We start from the raw sequence: 16,364 nt of genomic DNA, 5'->3' as shown, positions 1-16,364 counted from the left end.
AAAAAGGGGTTTTGATGTATATCCTTCCTGAGACAAACAGAATTCAAGTAGTAACGGAGAGTGATCCGATATTGACCTCGTTTCATATTTCATTCGCTTTATTAATTTCACATGTTTACTACTGATCAATGCAAGATCTATTCTAGACATTGATTTACCTGCTTTACTAAAGCATGAAAAAGCCCTCTTCCCCTGTCCTAAATATTCCCAAGCATCTTCAAAACCAGCCTCCAGGCAGAACCGTGCCAGGGGGGACCCCTGGGCCGGGCTGTCACTCCTGACACTCGTAGAGACCCTATCACGTACAGGATCGATAACACAGTTAAAGTCGCCAATAATCAGTGTTGGACACTCTGGCCATTTATCCATAAACAATACCAAGGAATTAAGGACCGAAAAGGAAAATGGCGGTGGAATATAGACAAAGGCCAAAATACATATCTTCCCCCTTAACCTACAGTATAAAAAAACAAATCTCCCCTGTTGGTCAACAGAGGATGCCTCGCAGACAAAGTCAATAAGTCTATGTATCAAGACAGTAACACCTCTCGAGTAGTTAGAGAAAGTAGAATGGTAAGTGTGCGCAGCCCATCCCCTGTCGACCACCCTAGAGGTCTCCTCAGTGAGGTGGGTCTCTAACAAGCATACTATTGCTGGCAGATGGACCTGAGTCAAGTCAGAAATCGCTTGTCTCTTTCCTCTATCCCCCAGACCACGTATATTCCAGGCAATAATTCTAGTCAACATTATCGACAGCGGCTAAGTGGGAAAAAGGAACTGGAAGAAAAAAGAAATACAAAAGAAAAAAAAGGCAAAAAGAAAAAGAAGAGGAAAAACACACCCATTTTGACGCACCACAGCCCAACCCCCCTCCCCCACCCCCCCCCCCCCACATACAAATAATCCACCACGTATTGTAGTAGATTTCTTTCCTATGACCATCCCTCCCACACTCCCCCCACTCGGCCACCCTCATTAGGAAGCAAAGAGAATTAAATTAAGGGGGATAAACCCCCTTGTAACAATTGATATTCCCGCCAGATCATAAGACAATTAAATCATAAGTTATTTCGGTCAAGCCAGTCCACGGCTTCTTCCGAAGTATCAAAAAAAAATTTTTTATCATTAAAAATAATCCGCAATTTTGCTGGGAATATGAGAGAATAATTAATGTCCTTTTCTCTTAGCCTTTTTTTGACCATCAAAAATGTGCGTCTCTTTTCTTGTATATCTTTAGAAAAATCCGGAAAAAAAGCCAATCTATTCCCGTTATGTACAACCGGTGAACATTCTCTCGCCCTTCTCAAAAGGATGTCTTTATCCCCTGTGGTCAATAACTTGACAAGAAATGTCCGCGGTTGTCTCCCTGGAATTGGTTTACCCCCTGGGACCCGGTGAGCTCTTTCAATCATAAAAAAAGAGGAAAACGCATCTTTCCCAAAATTCTCAAAAATTAATTTCTGTATATATTGAGTTGGGTTCTTCTCTTCCGCACCCTCTGGAATCCCTATTATTCTCACGTTGTATCTTCGTGACCTATCCTCGAGGTCCGCAACCTTTTTCTTCAAAAGATTATACTCTGATTTGAATGTAGAGACCTCGGTATTTATTTTTTTGGATTCATTTTGTATCAGGGCAACGGAGCTCTCGAGGTTGTTAACCCTGTCTCGCATTTTTGACAAATCGTCTTTTATTAATCCCACATCAGCTTGGATAAACCCCAGTTGGGTTGTGACAGCCTGTATTAAATCCCCATTTTGTTTGACCGCTAGCAATATTTCTTCTAGCGGAGAGGAGTTGTCATTAGGGATAACTTCCCCCATTATACCATCTTCTTCTGGGGGGTATCTAAAGGTTTTTTGTGGTTCTGACTCAGTCATCTCCGGATCGTCAATTTTTTTTATGACAGGTTCCTTGTGCGCCCCTCGTATTAACCCTCGGAGACTTCAGAAACTGATCTATTTTTGTTAATTCAGCAGTTTTAGACCCAGATTTCTGGGTCGAGAGGTCAGTCGAGCGCCTGCTGGCTTTGGGAGCCATACCTTGTTCCTCACTCTATATATATATATTTATTTTTTTTTTATTTTTTTTCGGTTATTCCGCCTCTTCTTTCCTTTTGTATGTGTGTCACTATATATCACTTCTTCCTTCTTCTTCCTTTATAGTTATTTATTATTCTTTTATTTCTTCCTTCCCTTTTTTTTTTTTTTCTCCCCTTTTTTTTTCTCTCTCTCTTACTGGTTAGTATAGTTAGTAGGAAAGACCAAAAATCATAGGAGAGCCGAGGGAGACAAGCAGGAACATAGATGCAGGAGCAAACAGGAACAATCTCACCAGCTCTTTTCCGTTCCCTCCGGCGTCCACGAAGATCCCACAAACTTGGCACACAAAACAGAGGAGAGAAGCGCTAACACCTGAAAGAAGCGGAAACGTCCGAAAGTACACCCGCAGTCACGGAGTCCAGAGTCCCAGTCCCAGGTATACAAGAAGCCGACCAGCCGATTGCGCACCAGATATTCCCCAGAAGCTGGATCCCGGAGACAAGCAAGCGAGGCAGACAGTCCAGAAGACCAGGATACACAATCAACGCCGGGCAGCAGGCGGAGTCAACGCCGGGAGCAGGCGAGGCAGACAGTCCAAAAGACCAGGAGGCACGATCACCGCCGGGCAGCAAGCGGAGTCAGGCGGAGTCAACGCCGGGAGCAAGCGAGGCAGACAGTCCAGAAGACCAGGAGACACGATCAACGCCGGGCAGCAAGCGGAATCAAGCACCTGAACCTAGCCAAGCAGCATCGCCCCCAGGTCCATGGAAACAGAAGCGGCCATAGAAACGCCAAACCAGCAGGACAGCGAGGCAGCCGAGCAGCCGAGCAGGGGAGAGAGGAGAGCGTGACGTACTACGTCTACGTCATCACGTCATCAGCACCTCTGTTGATCCCAGACTTCTTCTCACACTTTTTTTATTTTTTGGCGCAAGTTAGTGGAATATGAGACTTTGTAAGGAAAAAAATAAAAATAAAAAAATCATCATTTTCCGCTAACTTGTGACAAAAAATAAAAAATTCTAGAACTCGCCATGCCCCTCACGGAATACCTTGGGGTGTCTTCTTTCCAAAATGGGGTCACTTGTGGGGTAGTTATACTGCCCTGGCAATTTAGGGGACCATATGCGTTAGAAGTAGTGTGAAATCAAAATCTGTAAAAAATGGCTGGTGAAATCCTAAAGGTGCTCTTTGGAATGTGTGCCCCTTTGCCCACCTAGGCTGCAAAAAAGTGTCACACATCTGGTATCGCCGTACTCAGGAGAAGTTGGGGAATGTGTTTTGGGGTGTCATTTTACATATACCCATGCTGGGTGAGAGAAATATCTTGGCAAAAGACAACATTTCCCATTTTTTTATACAAAGTTGGCATTTGACCAAGATATTTATCTCACCCAGCATAGGTATATGTAAAATGACACCCCAAAACACATTCCCCAACTTCTCCTGAGTACGGCGATACCACATGTGTGACACTTTTTTGCAGCCTAGATGCGCAAAGGTGCCCAAATTCCTTTTAGGAGGGCATTTTTAGACATTTCGGTCCCAGACTTCTTCTCACGCTTTAGGGCCCCTAAAAAGCCAGGGCAGTATAAATACCCCACATGTGACCCCATTTTGGAAAGAAGACACCCCAAGGTATTCAATGAGGGGCATGGCGAGTTCATAGAAAAAAACATTTTTGGCATAAGTTAGCGGAAATTGATTTTTTTTTAGTTTTTTCTCACAAAGTCTCAATTTCCGCTAACTTGGGTCAAAAATTTAAAACTTTCATGGACTCAATATGCCCCTCAGCAAATACCTTGGGGTGTCTTCTTTCCAAAATGGGGTCAGTTGTGGGGTGTTTGTACTGCCCTGGCATTTGAGGGTCTCCGCAATCATTACATGTATGGCCAGCATTAGGAGTTTCTGCTATTCTCCTTATATTGAGCATACAGGTAATGAGATTTTTTTTCCCGTTCAGCCTCTGGGCTGAAAGAAAAAAAATGAACGGCACAGATTTCTTCATTCGCATCGATCAATGTGGATGAAAAAATCTCTGCCAAAAAAAAAAAGGAGGGGAAAGGCGTCTGCCAGGACATAGGAGCTCCGCCCAACATCAATACCCACTTAGCTTGTATGCCCTGGCAAACCCGATTTCTCCATTCACATCAATCGATGTGGATGAATAAATCATTGCCGGGATTTTTTATATTTTTTTATATATACAAAGTGTTTGCCAAAGCATAGGAACGCCGCCTCCTCCTCAGCTCGTATGCATCGGCAAACGTATCTGTTACTGCAGAGGAGAAATCTCGTCTTGCAGCGCCGCATACACTGACTTTTGTGTAATCTGACAGCAGCGCAATGCTTCTGTCAGAATGCACATCGGTGCTGCAGCTGCTTGATCGCTTGGTCCACCTAGAAGGTAAAAAAAAAAAAAAAAAAAAAAAAAACAGCCCGCAACGCAATAAATTTATTAACATTAACTTTTATAAACTTTTGAAACAGAACAATAACTTTTTTGCTTACCGGTGATTTTTTTTTTGTTTTGTTTTTTTTACCTTTATTGAACAAACCTCTCCTTCCCCATGGGACAATGTGCAAAGCGCAAATCGCCCAGAGATGCGGCGAAGTACATTATGCACTTTGTCCCAGGTGAAAGGAGAGGTTTGTGGCAGCTCTGTGTGAAAGGGCCCTAAGAGCCCTGTGTGCCTATCCTGTGTACGCAATCCCTATGCTAATAGTGTACCTGAGTGTGGAACTTGCGGAAACACTCCCCTATGCATAGGGCAGGCTGGTCAGGACAGTCAGGACAAAAAAAGGTGGTGTCACGCCTTATTCCACCCCTGCTACAGACACAACATCTTTTTCTTATGGAACGTTGAGTTGGGGTACCAGGATAGACAGACGGGAAGTGTCTGCCATGTAGCCGGCTCACTACATCAGGGCCTTGGGGCACGGACCCTCCTGGATACAGGATTTCCGAAATGATCTCTTCCTGGAATTTTAGGAAGGATCCTGTTCTCCCAGCCTTACTGTAGAGAACAAAACTATTATACATCGCCAATTGGATCAAATAAACAGACACCTTCTTATACCATCGTCTGGTTCTGCGGGAAACTAAATAGGGAGCCAACATCTGGTCATTGAAGTCCACCCCTCCCATGTGAAGGTTATAGTCGTGGACAGAGAGGGGTTTCACAATGACTCCAGTTGCCCGTTCAATTTGGACAGTCGTGTCTGCGTGAATGGTGGACAGAAGGTAAACGTCCCTCTTGTCCCTCCACTTCACCGCGAGCAGTTCTTGGTCACACAAGGCAGCCCTCTCCCCCCGTGCAAGTCGGGTACTAACGAGCCGTTGGGGGAAGCCCCGGCGACTAGGTCGCGCGGTGCCACAGCATTGAATTCCGACTAGATGTAAGTGCCGAAAGAGGGCCACGCTTGAGTAAAAATTGTCCACGTATAAGTGGTACCCCTTGTGGAGTAAGGGTGACACCAAGTCCCAGACAATCTTGCCACTGCTCCCCAGGTAGTCAGGACATCCGACCGGCTCCAGTTTTGAGTCTTTTCCCTCATAGACCCTAAAACGATATGTATAGCCTGTGGCCCTTTCACAGAGCTTATACAGTTTGACCCCATAACGGGCGCGCTTGCTGGGGATGTACTGTTTTATGCCAAGGCGCCCGGTAAAATGTACTAGGGACTCGTCTATGCAGATGTTTTGATTAGGGGTATACGCATCTGCAAATCTGGATGACAAATGGTCTATGAGGGGCCGAATTTTATGGAGCCGGTCATAAGCAGGGTGGCCTCTTGGATGACAGGTGCTATTGTCCGTAAAATGCATAAAGCACATGATGGCCTCAAAACGTGCCCTAGACATTGCAGCAGAGAACATGGGCATGAAATGTATTGGGTCTTTAGACCAATATGACCGCAATACATTTTTTTTAGTTAGACCCATGCTGAGGATAAGGCCCAAAAAAAATTTAAACTCGGAAACGGTGACTGGTTTCCACCGGTAAGGCTGGGCATAGAAGCTTTCCGGATTGGCGGTAATAAACTGTGTGGCGTAGCGGTTGGTTTCTGCCACAACTAGGTCATAGAGATCCGCGGTGAAGAACAGCTCAAAAAACTGAAGGGCCGATCCTAAATGAGCCGTCTCCACGCGAACTCCAGACTGGGCGGTGAAAGGGGGCAATACGGGTGCGGCGGAATCAGGGGATTGCCAATTAGGATTTGCCAGCACCTCTGGGAGACTAAGGGTTCTACGGGCCTGTGAACGCGGTGGCTGCGACAGGGGAGTTATTGCACGTGCCACCGTACCAGCTGGAACTGCCCTTCTGGTGCTCGCGACTTCACCAGGGAATACGGAAGTGCTGGTAGAAGGTCCAGGCTGTGCTGCGCTGCTGGTGTATGCCGCACCATAAACAAGATCAGCGCTAGCACCACTCTGCTGCAAATGAGGCTCATCATGCGGGGTATGCAGAACCCTGACATGGGATCGGGTACGTCTGGCCGTAGCAGGGACCTCTACCTCGTCATCCTCACTAGCGGTTAGAGTGCCACTGCTGTCTACAGGTTCATATTCTGAACCACTGGATTCAGCGGGTGAGGCGTCCCCATCGCTTTCATCCATCACGGCCAGAATCCTGTAGGCCTCTTCAGCGGAATACCCCTTGTTTGACATTTTGGGTTCACTAAATTTAGGGGGTATTCCTCTGAGACTACCCAGGAAAAAGATCAAACCTGCTTAGTAAAAGGGAGTGCTTGCGAAGTAAAGCTGCGATCGCTAATAAAGACCCAAAAAGCTCAAAAGTGATCTTTATAGCGCCGCAGCGATTTTACAGTGTTTTTGCAGTGATCAGAAAAAAAAAATTCTGTCACTGCGGCGGGGCGGACTGAACGCAAGTGTGCGCACAAGATCAGGCCTGATCGGGCGAACACAGCGTTTTTTGTAGAACCTAAGGTGACCCTAATGTACTTATATAGATCTGATTGCGATCAGTCTTGATCACTTACAGATACTATATAGTACTAGTGCTGATTAGCGACAGCGATGACGCTAATCAGCGACTAATTGGTGACTGCGGTGCGGTGCGGTGGGCGCTAAACTACCTAGCAAGTAGCTAACTACCTGGCAGGGATGAGGGACCCTTACAGGGGGGGTGATCAATGACAGGGGGGTGGACAAGGGGGTGATAAGGGAGTCTAATATGGGTGATCAGGTGCTAAATAAGGGGTTAATAAATGACAGGGTAATATCTAATGTGTAGTGTGGTGTTTGGTGCTACTTACTGAGCTGCCTGTGTCCTCTGGTGGTCGATCCAAGCGAAAGGGACACCAGAGGACCAGGCAGCAGGTATATCAGACGCTATTTTCAAAATAGCGTCTGACATAACCATTTCATTGGACGATTAAAAAATCTACAGCCTGCCAGCCAATGATCGCGGCCGGCAGGCTGCAGGTGATCCTGTGAACACGCGCTCCTGTGAGCGCGCGTTCACAGGAAATCTCGGCTCACGCGAGATGACGCCAATCGGCGTTAGCGTAGCCTGGGAGCGCCGCAGAGATGACGCCTTTCGGCGTTAGCGTAGCGGTAAGTGGTTAATGACCAGGTCCTAACAGACAAGGGGATTTAGCCAAGTCATTGAGAAACAACTAAATCCTAACACAGTTCAGTAACCAGATCAACGGGGCAGAAGAAGAGGTCGCTACAAATGATGGGAAATAGACAGCTCCTCTAGAGTCGGCCATCTCCTATCACTGGTGAGGACCAGGTCCTTATGGAGGAGAGGATTAAGTCACAACCAGTGTAGATACTACCGATATAATATCCTAGTGACTTCAGGACCTTTGATGATGTCATGGTCATGTGATCAGTCACATGAGGGGAGGAGTAAAGCAGTGGAGGTTTTTCACAGTTCAGCACTTCCTGTCATGTGACCAGTGTGACGTCATCGCAGGTCCTGCAGCCCCAGGAGGTGAGATCTGCAGGTCAGTTATTGGTCTTGGTTCTGGGTTTATTAGAATGGAGCGGTTCTATAGGTGATATATAGCAGGTCCAGCCAGCAGGGGGCAGCACCGGCCATAGAGAGTCTCTGCTCACAGGAGGGGAGTTCTCCTCAGACATGTCTGCTCCCCCCCTGGAATATTAGGAGACCCCCAGACCCCTGTAAGAGGGGCTGCTCTCCTGGATTAGAGGGGTCTTCCATCACACAATGTTCTGTGATATCACTAGGATATGGAGTCAGTGTGTGATCGGTGGGGACAACCTCTTCTAGATGAAGGGGCTGCAGCGCTGTGTCCTCTCCTCACTGTCCCTGCACAGCGGAGGCCGGAGCTCTAATGAGCAGGGACTGTGGAGGGGATTCAGCAGTAAAGCAGCTCTGCAGCCCCTTCATTCTCAGGATTAGGGCTCATGCACACGACCGTTGATTCATAAACTGCGCCATTAATTGGTTTCATAGTCTTATGACAATACTATTACTCTTGTCATAAGACAAGTAGTGTAGATTGTGAATTTTCCATGCAAATGGTTTTTCAGCTGAAAAACAAGGCAGATTCTGCTCATTTGCATGTCTTTCCCATATGCCCATGTTTATGCAAATGAGTTTTTACACGACAAAACCGAATAGAAAGGTTATTGAATATTATGTTAGGACAATCAGAAAACTTTTTGTCTCCCTAATGATATTGATCTAGGTGTGCAGGTCCACCAAAGCCATCCAACAAATCTGAAGTGACTTTGAGGCTTACTGGTTCTCAGTCAGATGAGAGCTGGATTGGAATATCTCATAGTGCACAAGGCTGCCATTGTAAGGATTGTAAGGTATGCTGGCTGTTATCTGTCTCATGGATAGATTGATGGCTTACACATACCTGGCCTTTGTGTGGTTGTCTATTGTATGTCATAGATAATAGAAGTCCAAGACGCATCCAGCTATCCTCTTAATGCTGTTTCCAAACCATTTTGATTGGGTTTCCATAAATTTCTAACCTTTTTTTGTGAACCAGACACACTCTACCTGGGGTTCTCTCTTTGACTTCCAGGGTGCTCGGTAGAACACTAGTCTGGATCTGTCTACTACAGCCACACGGATGTTGCCATGCATTAGGGACCGCAAATTGCGGTCTCCAATGCACGGAACGGCCGGCACACTGTCGTGTGCATGAGCCCTTAGTGGGGTCCTGATAGAGACGAGCCCCCACCTACCGCACACTGATGACCAGTAGGGTTGCCCCCCGGCCGGTATCTCATCGGCCAAGCCGGTAATTTACTGCCTCTGCTGTGAACACTCGCTGCTCACTGGTAGCTCAGGACAGGACCGGCCGGACGTCATCATGCTGGAAAGCATCTTTTTTTTTGCACATAGAAGAGAAGGAAGCATTAGTAATCCTGAGGGGCACTAATATTATTGGGGGCACTATTAATTCTGGGGCGCCCAAATGGGAGCATTATTAATTCTGGGGGGCACTAATTGGGGAATTATTATTGGGTGTGTAGCGTTACATTACCTTACTTCGTGAGATTTCCCTACCTCCTGACTTCCCGTCGCACTGCTAATGACGTGAGGAGGCGTTCCTGAGTTTTGACGATCTGCGCAAACCGACAGTTTATGGAAAATCTCAGGAACGCCTCCTCACGTCATTAGCAGTGCGACAGGAAGTCAGGAGGTAGGGAAATCTCACGAGGTAGGGTAGTATAACGCTACAGGGGCACTAATGGGGGCATCGATAATTCTGGTGGGGCATTACTGTTACTGGGGGCACTAAATGGGGTAGGATTCATTCTGGGGGGCGCTAATGGGGGCATTACTATGACTGGGAGCCACATTATGACATAGCGACTTAACACCTTGTGGGATGTGGCTTTACTTGGCCGGTATGTTTTGTCGGGAAAGGTGGCAACCGTAATGTCACAGTGCGACACCATAGACTAGAAGTACAAACTATGTTCCGCAACAAAGGTCGTCGTGTAGACGGAATGGGGCTTTTTGTTTTTTATCAACATTTATGTTGATTAATGATGGATAAAAACATGTGCCCCCTCACAATAGTGCTGCCCCCTTAGTAGTGCCCCCTCACAATAGTGCTGTCCCCTTAGTAGTGCCCCCTCACAATAGTGCTGTCCCCTTAGTAGTGCCCCCTCACAATAGTGCTGTCCCCTTTGTAGTGCCCTTCACAATAGTGCTGTCCCCTTAGTAGTGCCCCCTCAAAATAGTGCTGTCCCCTTAGTATTTCCCCCTCACAATAGTGCTGTCCCTTAGTAGTGCCTCCTCACAATAGTGCTGTCCCCTCACAATAGTGCTGTCCCCTTAGTAGTTCCCCCTCACAATAGTGCTGTCCCCTTAGTAGTTCCCCCTCACAATAGTGCTGTCCCCTTAGTAGTTCCCCCTCACAATAGTGCTGTCCCCTTAGTAGTGCCCCCTCAAAATAGTGCTGTCCCCTTAGTATTTCCCCCTCACAATAGTGCTGTCCCTTAGTAGTGCCTCCTCACAATAGTGCTGTCCCCTTAGTAGTACCCCCTCACAATAGTGCTGTCCCCTTAGTAGTGCCCCCTCACAATAGTGCTGTCCCCTTAGTAGTGCCCCCTCACAATAGTGCTGTCCCCTTAGTAGTACCCCCTCACAATAGTGCTGTCCCCTTAGTAGTGCCCCCTCACAATAGTGCTGTCCCCATAGTAATGCCCCCTCACAATAGTGCTGTCCCCTAAGTAGTGCCCCCTCATAATAATGCTGTCCCCTTATTGCCCCCTCACAATAGTGCTGTCCCCTTAGTAGTGCCCCCTCACAATAGCGCTTTCCCCTTAGTAGTGCCCCCTCACAATAGTTCTGTCCCCTTAGTGCCCCGTCACAATAGTGCTGTCCCCTTAGTGCCCCCTCACAATAGTGCTGTCCCCTTAGTATTTCTCCCTCACAATAGTGCTGTCCCCATAGTAATGCCCCCTCACAATAGTGCTGTCCCCTAAGTAGTGCCCCCTCATAATAATGCTGTCCCCTTAGTAGTGCCCCCTCACAATAGTGCTGCCCCTTTAAGTTCCCCGTCATGATAGTGCTGTCCCCTTAAAATAACGTTGCCTTCATGAGAGGGAGAATATAATGTATGAGTTGACATTTCCATCTTAAAGGGAACCGGTCATCAACTTTGTGCTGCCCATACTAACGGCAGAATAAAGTAGAGACAGGTGAGTTGATTTCAGCGTCTGTCATTTTAAAGTTAAAAGTAAGTGGTTGCCGAGAACCAACATCACAATCATTGCAGACTGGGCCTGGAAAAGAGTCCCGGCCACGTGGGAAGAGTCCTGGTTATTCATAAATTCCTGCTCTCCTGCTGATGCTTGACCGGCTTCTATCTAGTTTTCTCCCTTTCTCTCTAGGAGAGACCTGCCAATCATCAGCAGGTGGGGAGAGCAGGAGATTATGAATAACCAGGACTCTTCTCAGGTAGATTTGACTCTTTTCCAGGCCTGGGCTGCAATGATTATGATGCTGGTTCTCAGCAACCACTTACTTTTAGCTCATGAGTGACACACCGCTAAGATCAGCATTTCTGTCACTATTTTATGCTGCCCTCAGTGACGTCAGCATAAAGGTTCCCTTTAAAGGGGTTGTGCAGGGGTTTTATATTGAAGACCTTTCCTCAGGATAGGTCATCAGTATCAGATCTGTGAAGGTCCGACCCCCGGCCCCCCGCCAATCAGCTGTATGAAGAGGAGGCAGCGCTCCATGTGAGTGTCACTTCCTCTTCATTAGACTGCCCGTTGTCTCGGAGGAGCAGTATAATTACTAGAACTCGCTCCATAAACTTGGATGAAGCAAGTAATTGTAATCGCACTACACCGCGCTACAGGGGAGACGATGGGCAGCGTAATACAGAGGAAGCAGGGCTCGCATGGGGCACAGCCTCCTCTATAAACAGCTGATCAGCTGTCGGACCCCCACCGGTCAGATATTCATGTCAATAAAAAAATAAGTAAATAAAAAATAGGAGTTTAGTAGGATACCCTGAGGGTGAAACTAAGAGAGGGGGGGAGGGGAGAAGGGCGCCAACAGGATAGAATAAGGTACCTGGAGGAGGATGGATGTGGGAAACTTTAAGCAATCTCTTATAGATGTAAAATAATTACAAAAGATATAATAATAATAATATAAATATAAAAAAAAAACAGAGGAGGCAACGGCAGCGCTCTCCCGAAAACTCACAGGAGCCGCCTGCCTTTCTGTAAGTGTGATTTATCCCTCTTTATCAGCTTTCTGAGATTCTTAGAAAAAAAACATAGTGGAAAGTAAGGGAAGTGAGGTCACTGCGTACAGTACCTGTAGAAGGGAGACCCCCCCCCTGCTTCTGAGTGAAATGCATCGAGATAATATGGCTGAAAATAAACTTAAGGTAAGCCCAAACATAACCGTTCCTTCTCAGACTGTACAAAGACGCACTGCCATTATCCAAACCTTTTTTGAAAACTCAGGTTCACTTTAAACACAGTCCTGAGACCAAATGTGAGTCATTACATTGGAAAACTTTCAAATTCTCTCAGGCTGCAGAAAGCATGTCAGATCAAGTGTCTGTGACCTTCCTATCAGTCATCCCATTAATAAAGACATTTACAGTAAAAATAAGATGAGCTCTGTCTGCTGTATGTGGTAGACTGCGATGTGTATCCTGTGTAAGGCCTAGTTCACACGAATGTATGGCTTTTATTGTTTTTTGCGGTCTTTTTTTCACGGATCCGTTGTTCCGTTTTTGAGTTCCGTTGTGTTTCCGTTTCCTTCCCGTTTTTCCGTTCTGTTTTTCCGTATGCCATGTACAGTATACAGCAATGACATAGAAAAAATTGGGATGGCCATAACATTTTCAATAGATGGTTCAGAAAAAATGGAACGGAAACGGAAGACATACGGATGCATTCTGTTTTTTTTGCGGACCCATTGACTTGAATGGAGCCACGGAACGTGATTTGCGGGCAATAATAGGACATGTTCTATCTTTCAACGGAACGGACTGTATACGGAACACAAAAAACGGGCCGTACACTCGCAAAAAAAACGTTTGTGTGATCTAGGCCTTACACTGTATTCACTGTATAGCAGGAGGCCGGCTGACTGATTTATTATGGTCACCAGTCTGGTATCTATAAGACGCCTCAATAGCTAAGTCACCTCCGGTGTACAATATTGGTGGACTTTTGTCATTCCTAATTTGTGAGACACTTTAGTTCATGTAAGATGTGATTTTGCTCCCAATCCTCCTTCTTTCCCTCAGGTTCCTTAGGTGCAGGACTTCTTTTTAGAGCCAATGGTGATTTCCATCAAGGACCCACCAAGGATGGAGAAGGACAGAGACCACATGGCTGCAAGGATATTAGACCTCACCCTGGAGATCATCTCCTTGATAACCGGAGAGGTGAGAGTCTCACATGACATCACTCTTATCTCTAGTAATAAACTAGGGAAATGTCTGGAAAGGTGAAGGATTCTTAGAATCTCTGTAGTGATCGGCGTCTCCCCATACACAGAATTACAAGGTAGTGAAGAAGTCGTCTGGTGAGTGTGTGACACCCCGTGTGTCAGGAGGATGGAGTAGGACCCAGAGCCCCATCACCAAGCCTCCTGCTCATTCCCTGATACATAAGCAGAAGATCCTAGAACTTACCACCAGGATCACTGAGCTGCTGAGCGGAGAGGTGAGCGCTGCTGGGAATGCTGGGACATTATACAATAACGCCAAGGGAGGGGTCTGGTAATGACTGTGTCCTTGTGTTGTCAGGTTCCTATAAGGTGTCAGGATGTCGCTGTCTATTTCTCCATGGAGGAGTGGGAGTATTTAGAAGGACACAAGGATCTGTACAAGGACATCATGATGGAGAATCACCAGTCTCTCACATCACCGGGTAAGAGGAGACCTTCCATGACTGTAGAGGAGAGAACAGTTTTAAATCAGAGTGCGGATGTAGATGTGCTGTGCCACAGATTTGGCTGGGGCTACCGCTAAAGGTGCAGCTAGATTACCCCCCCTTCCCCCGGTCTTTACCCTTTAATCCATATGGACATCACTGCAGGGGAACCACCAGGCCACTACCTTTGGAAGCAGTCTCTGTTCAGTGGCTGCTGACCCACTGGGATCAAGAGATACCAATGAAAAGCACCAAGGGATCAGTCAGAACTGCAGCCACAAGACAAGCAAAGACAGGGAGCGTTTGTGTAATGCAGTAAACAGTGCAAAGATCAGAGTAGGCAGCACAGGGTCAGTACTGGAAACAGGCAGAGGTCAGGTCAGGCAGCAATAAGTTAAATCCAGTTAATAGGCAGAGGTGAGGCCGCTTTCAGACGAGCAAGTGTCACGCCCCGGACTCGCAGCGCAGCACCCGTCCTGACCTCCCAGCACTGCCGGGGTCACATTATACTGATTTATGACTCTATGTAACGCTTACAGTTCCAGACCTCTAAGGGTTACATAGCATCATAAATCAATATAAAGCTATGCGACACTGGCAGTGCTGGAAGTTCAGGACGGGTGCTGCGCTGCGAGCCTGCAGTGTAAATGTGCAACTGAACTCAAGAGTGGAGCTCCTTGATAGGAAACTAGCAACCCTAACCTCTTACTCAGGAACCATTCCACAGGGGAGGGTGCCTTAAATATCCCAGGGAGGCTTCCCATAGAGTGGACAGATTAGGTCCACACATGCTGGCCCTTTAAAAACCAGAGGAAGCATATGCCCTACAGGCGGGCAAAGCCACTGCAGGCCAAGAGCTGGCCACAGATCAGCACGCTGTGGACAGAACAATGAAATGTCAACAGGTATGGACCACTGGAGCAGGGAATTGGGTAAGAGCTCCAACGGCCTTCAAGGAACAAGGGGATGTCCGCAGCCACGGACCGGCCGGCATCACAGATTCACTCATCGTTGGATATAGACAATGTTTTCAGTCACCGTGTGTTTTTCCTACAGATGGATCCAGTCAGAGAAATCCACCAGAGAGATGTCCCAGTCCTCAGTATTCCCAGGACTGTCCAGAGGAGAAACCAAATATCTCACTGGATCATCAGGTAGGTGAAGCTGAGGTTTCTACAAATCCTCTATAGACTGATGTAATGGAGCTTTCTACTGACCTCCCCCAGCAGCAGTGGAGTATACTGTACTCTCCATCTACTGACCTCCCCCAGCAGCAGTGGAGTATACTGTACTCTCCATCTACTGACCTCCCCCAGCAGCAGTGGAGTATACTGTACTCTCCATCTACTGACCTCCCCCAGCAGCAGTGGAGTATACTGTACTCTCCGTCTACTGACCTCCCCCAGCAGCAGTGGAGTATACTGTACTCTCCATCTACTGACCTCCCCCAGCAGCAGTGGAGTATACTGTACTCTCCATCTACTGACCTCCCCCAGCAGCAGTGGAGTATACTGTACTCTCCGTCTACTGACCTCCCCCAGCAGCAGTGGAGTATACTGTACTCTCCGTCTACTGACCTCCCCCAGCAGCAGTGGAGTATACTGTACTCTCCGTCTACTGACCTCCCCCAGCAGCAGTGGAGTATACTGTACTCTCCATCTACTGACCTCCCCCAGCAGCGGAGTATACTGTACGCTCCGTCTACTGACCTCCCCCAGCAGCAGTGGAGTATACTGTACTCTCCATCTACTGACCTCCCCCAGCAGCAGTGGAGTATACTGTACTCTCCATCTACTGACCTCCCCCAGCAGCAGTGGAGTATACTGTACTCTGTATTTCATGTTATTGTTGTTTGCAAATGGTTTCTGGTGTCATAAAATATTGTATTAGTTGTAATTAAATGGAACTTGTCAGCAACAAAATCGCCCCTAAACTGTCCCCTTTAACGCTATACGGCGGATGTCGGGTCTCTATAGATGGTGTCTGCTACGGAACAAGCGTCTAAGCCGCCGGGTGCTTGCAGTTCCATACAGCAGACATACGGGGCTAATGTCTGTGATCAGTGATAATGCAGTTCACAGACATTAATAACCTCAGATGCTGTGTTCAAATGTGACCGCGGCATCTGAGAGGTAAAAAACCCCAGAAGCACACACTTTCTGGGCAGGAACACTTTTCCATGGCTGAAATCAGGGAAGGCGTCCGATAGTAGTAATAGGCCTGAAGCTGTAGAAGGCTTTTAGGACTATTACATGTATATTCCAATGCAGGTGGCAGCATGTATTGAAATGTACTGATCTTTATATTCTATAATGGCTAAAATTCCAATACTTAATATAAATGATTGCATGTTGGGGGCTAAAAAAAAAATATATATTTTTTTTACAAGTTGCAAAAATTCTAATCGCCCCCCCCCCCCATTTTTATTGAAATAAAAAGTAAAT

The 16,364-nt window shown here is 47.0% G+C and overlaps 1 protein-coding gene across 4 annotated transcripts in view; it reads left to right on the top strand.

The window, feature by feature from the left end:
- The first annotated feature begins 7,983 nt into the window (after nucleotides 1-7,983).
- LOC122934737 (oocyte zinc finger protein XlCOF22-like) overlaps nucleotides 7,984-16,364 on the top strand; it is a 676,648-nt gene continuing 668,267 nt past the window's right edge. For 2 of the 4 annotated variants that reach the window (XR_006388679.1, XM_044290410.1), the window contains exons 1-5: nucleotides 7,984-8,021; nucleotides 13,290-13,430; nucleotides 13,543-13,710; nucleotides 13,794-13,917; nucleotides 14,977-15,074. Coding sequence is in view for 3 of the 4 variants with exons in the window: in XM_044290410.1 (XP_044146345.1) it covers nucleotides 13,323-13,430; nucleotides 13,543-13,710; nucleotides 13,794-13,917; nucleotides 14,977-15,074 (498 nt within the window). In the remaining variant the exon portion in view is untranslated. The remainder of the gene's footprint in view (nucleotides 8,022-13,289; nucleotides 13,431-13,542; nucleotides 13,711-13,793; nucleotides 13,918-14,976; nucleotides 15,075-16,364) is intronic. The other 2 variants (XM_044290411.1, XM_044290409.1) reach the window with 1 other exon arrangement.

The sequence above is a fragment of the Bufo gargarizans genome, chromosome 4, assembly GCF_014858855.1.
Source record: "Bufo gargarizans isolate SCDJY-AF-19 chromosome 4, ASM1485885v1, whole genome shotgun sequence".
NCBI classification, from domain to species: Eukaryota; Metazoa; Chordata; class Amphibia; order Anura; family Bufonidae; genus Bufo; species Bufo gargarizans.
Note: the sequence above shows the minus strand (reverse complement) of the source record. Positions and strands in the feature narration are given on the sequence as shown.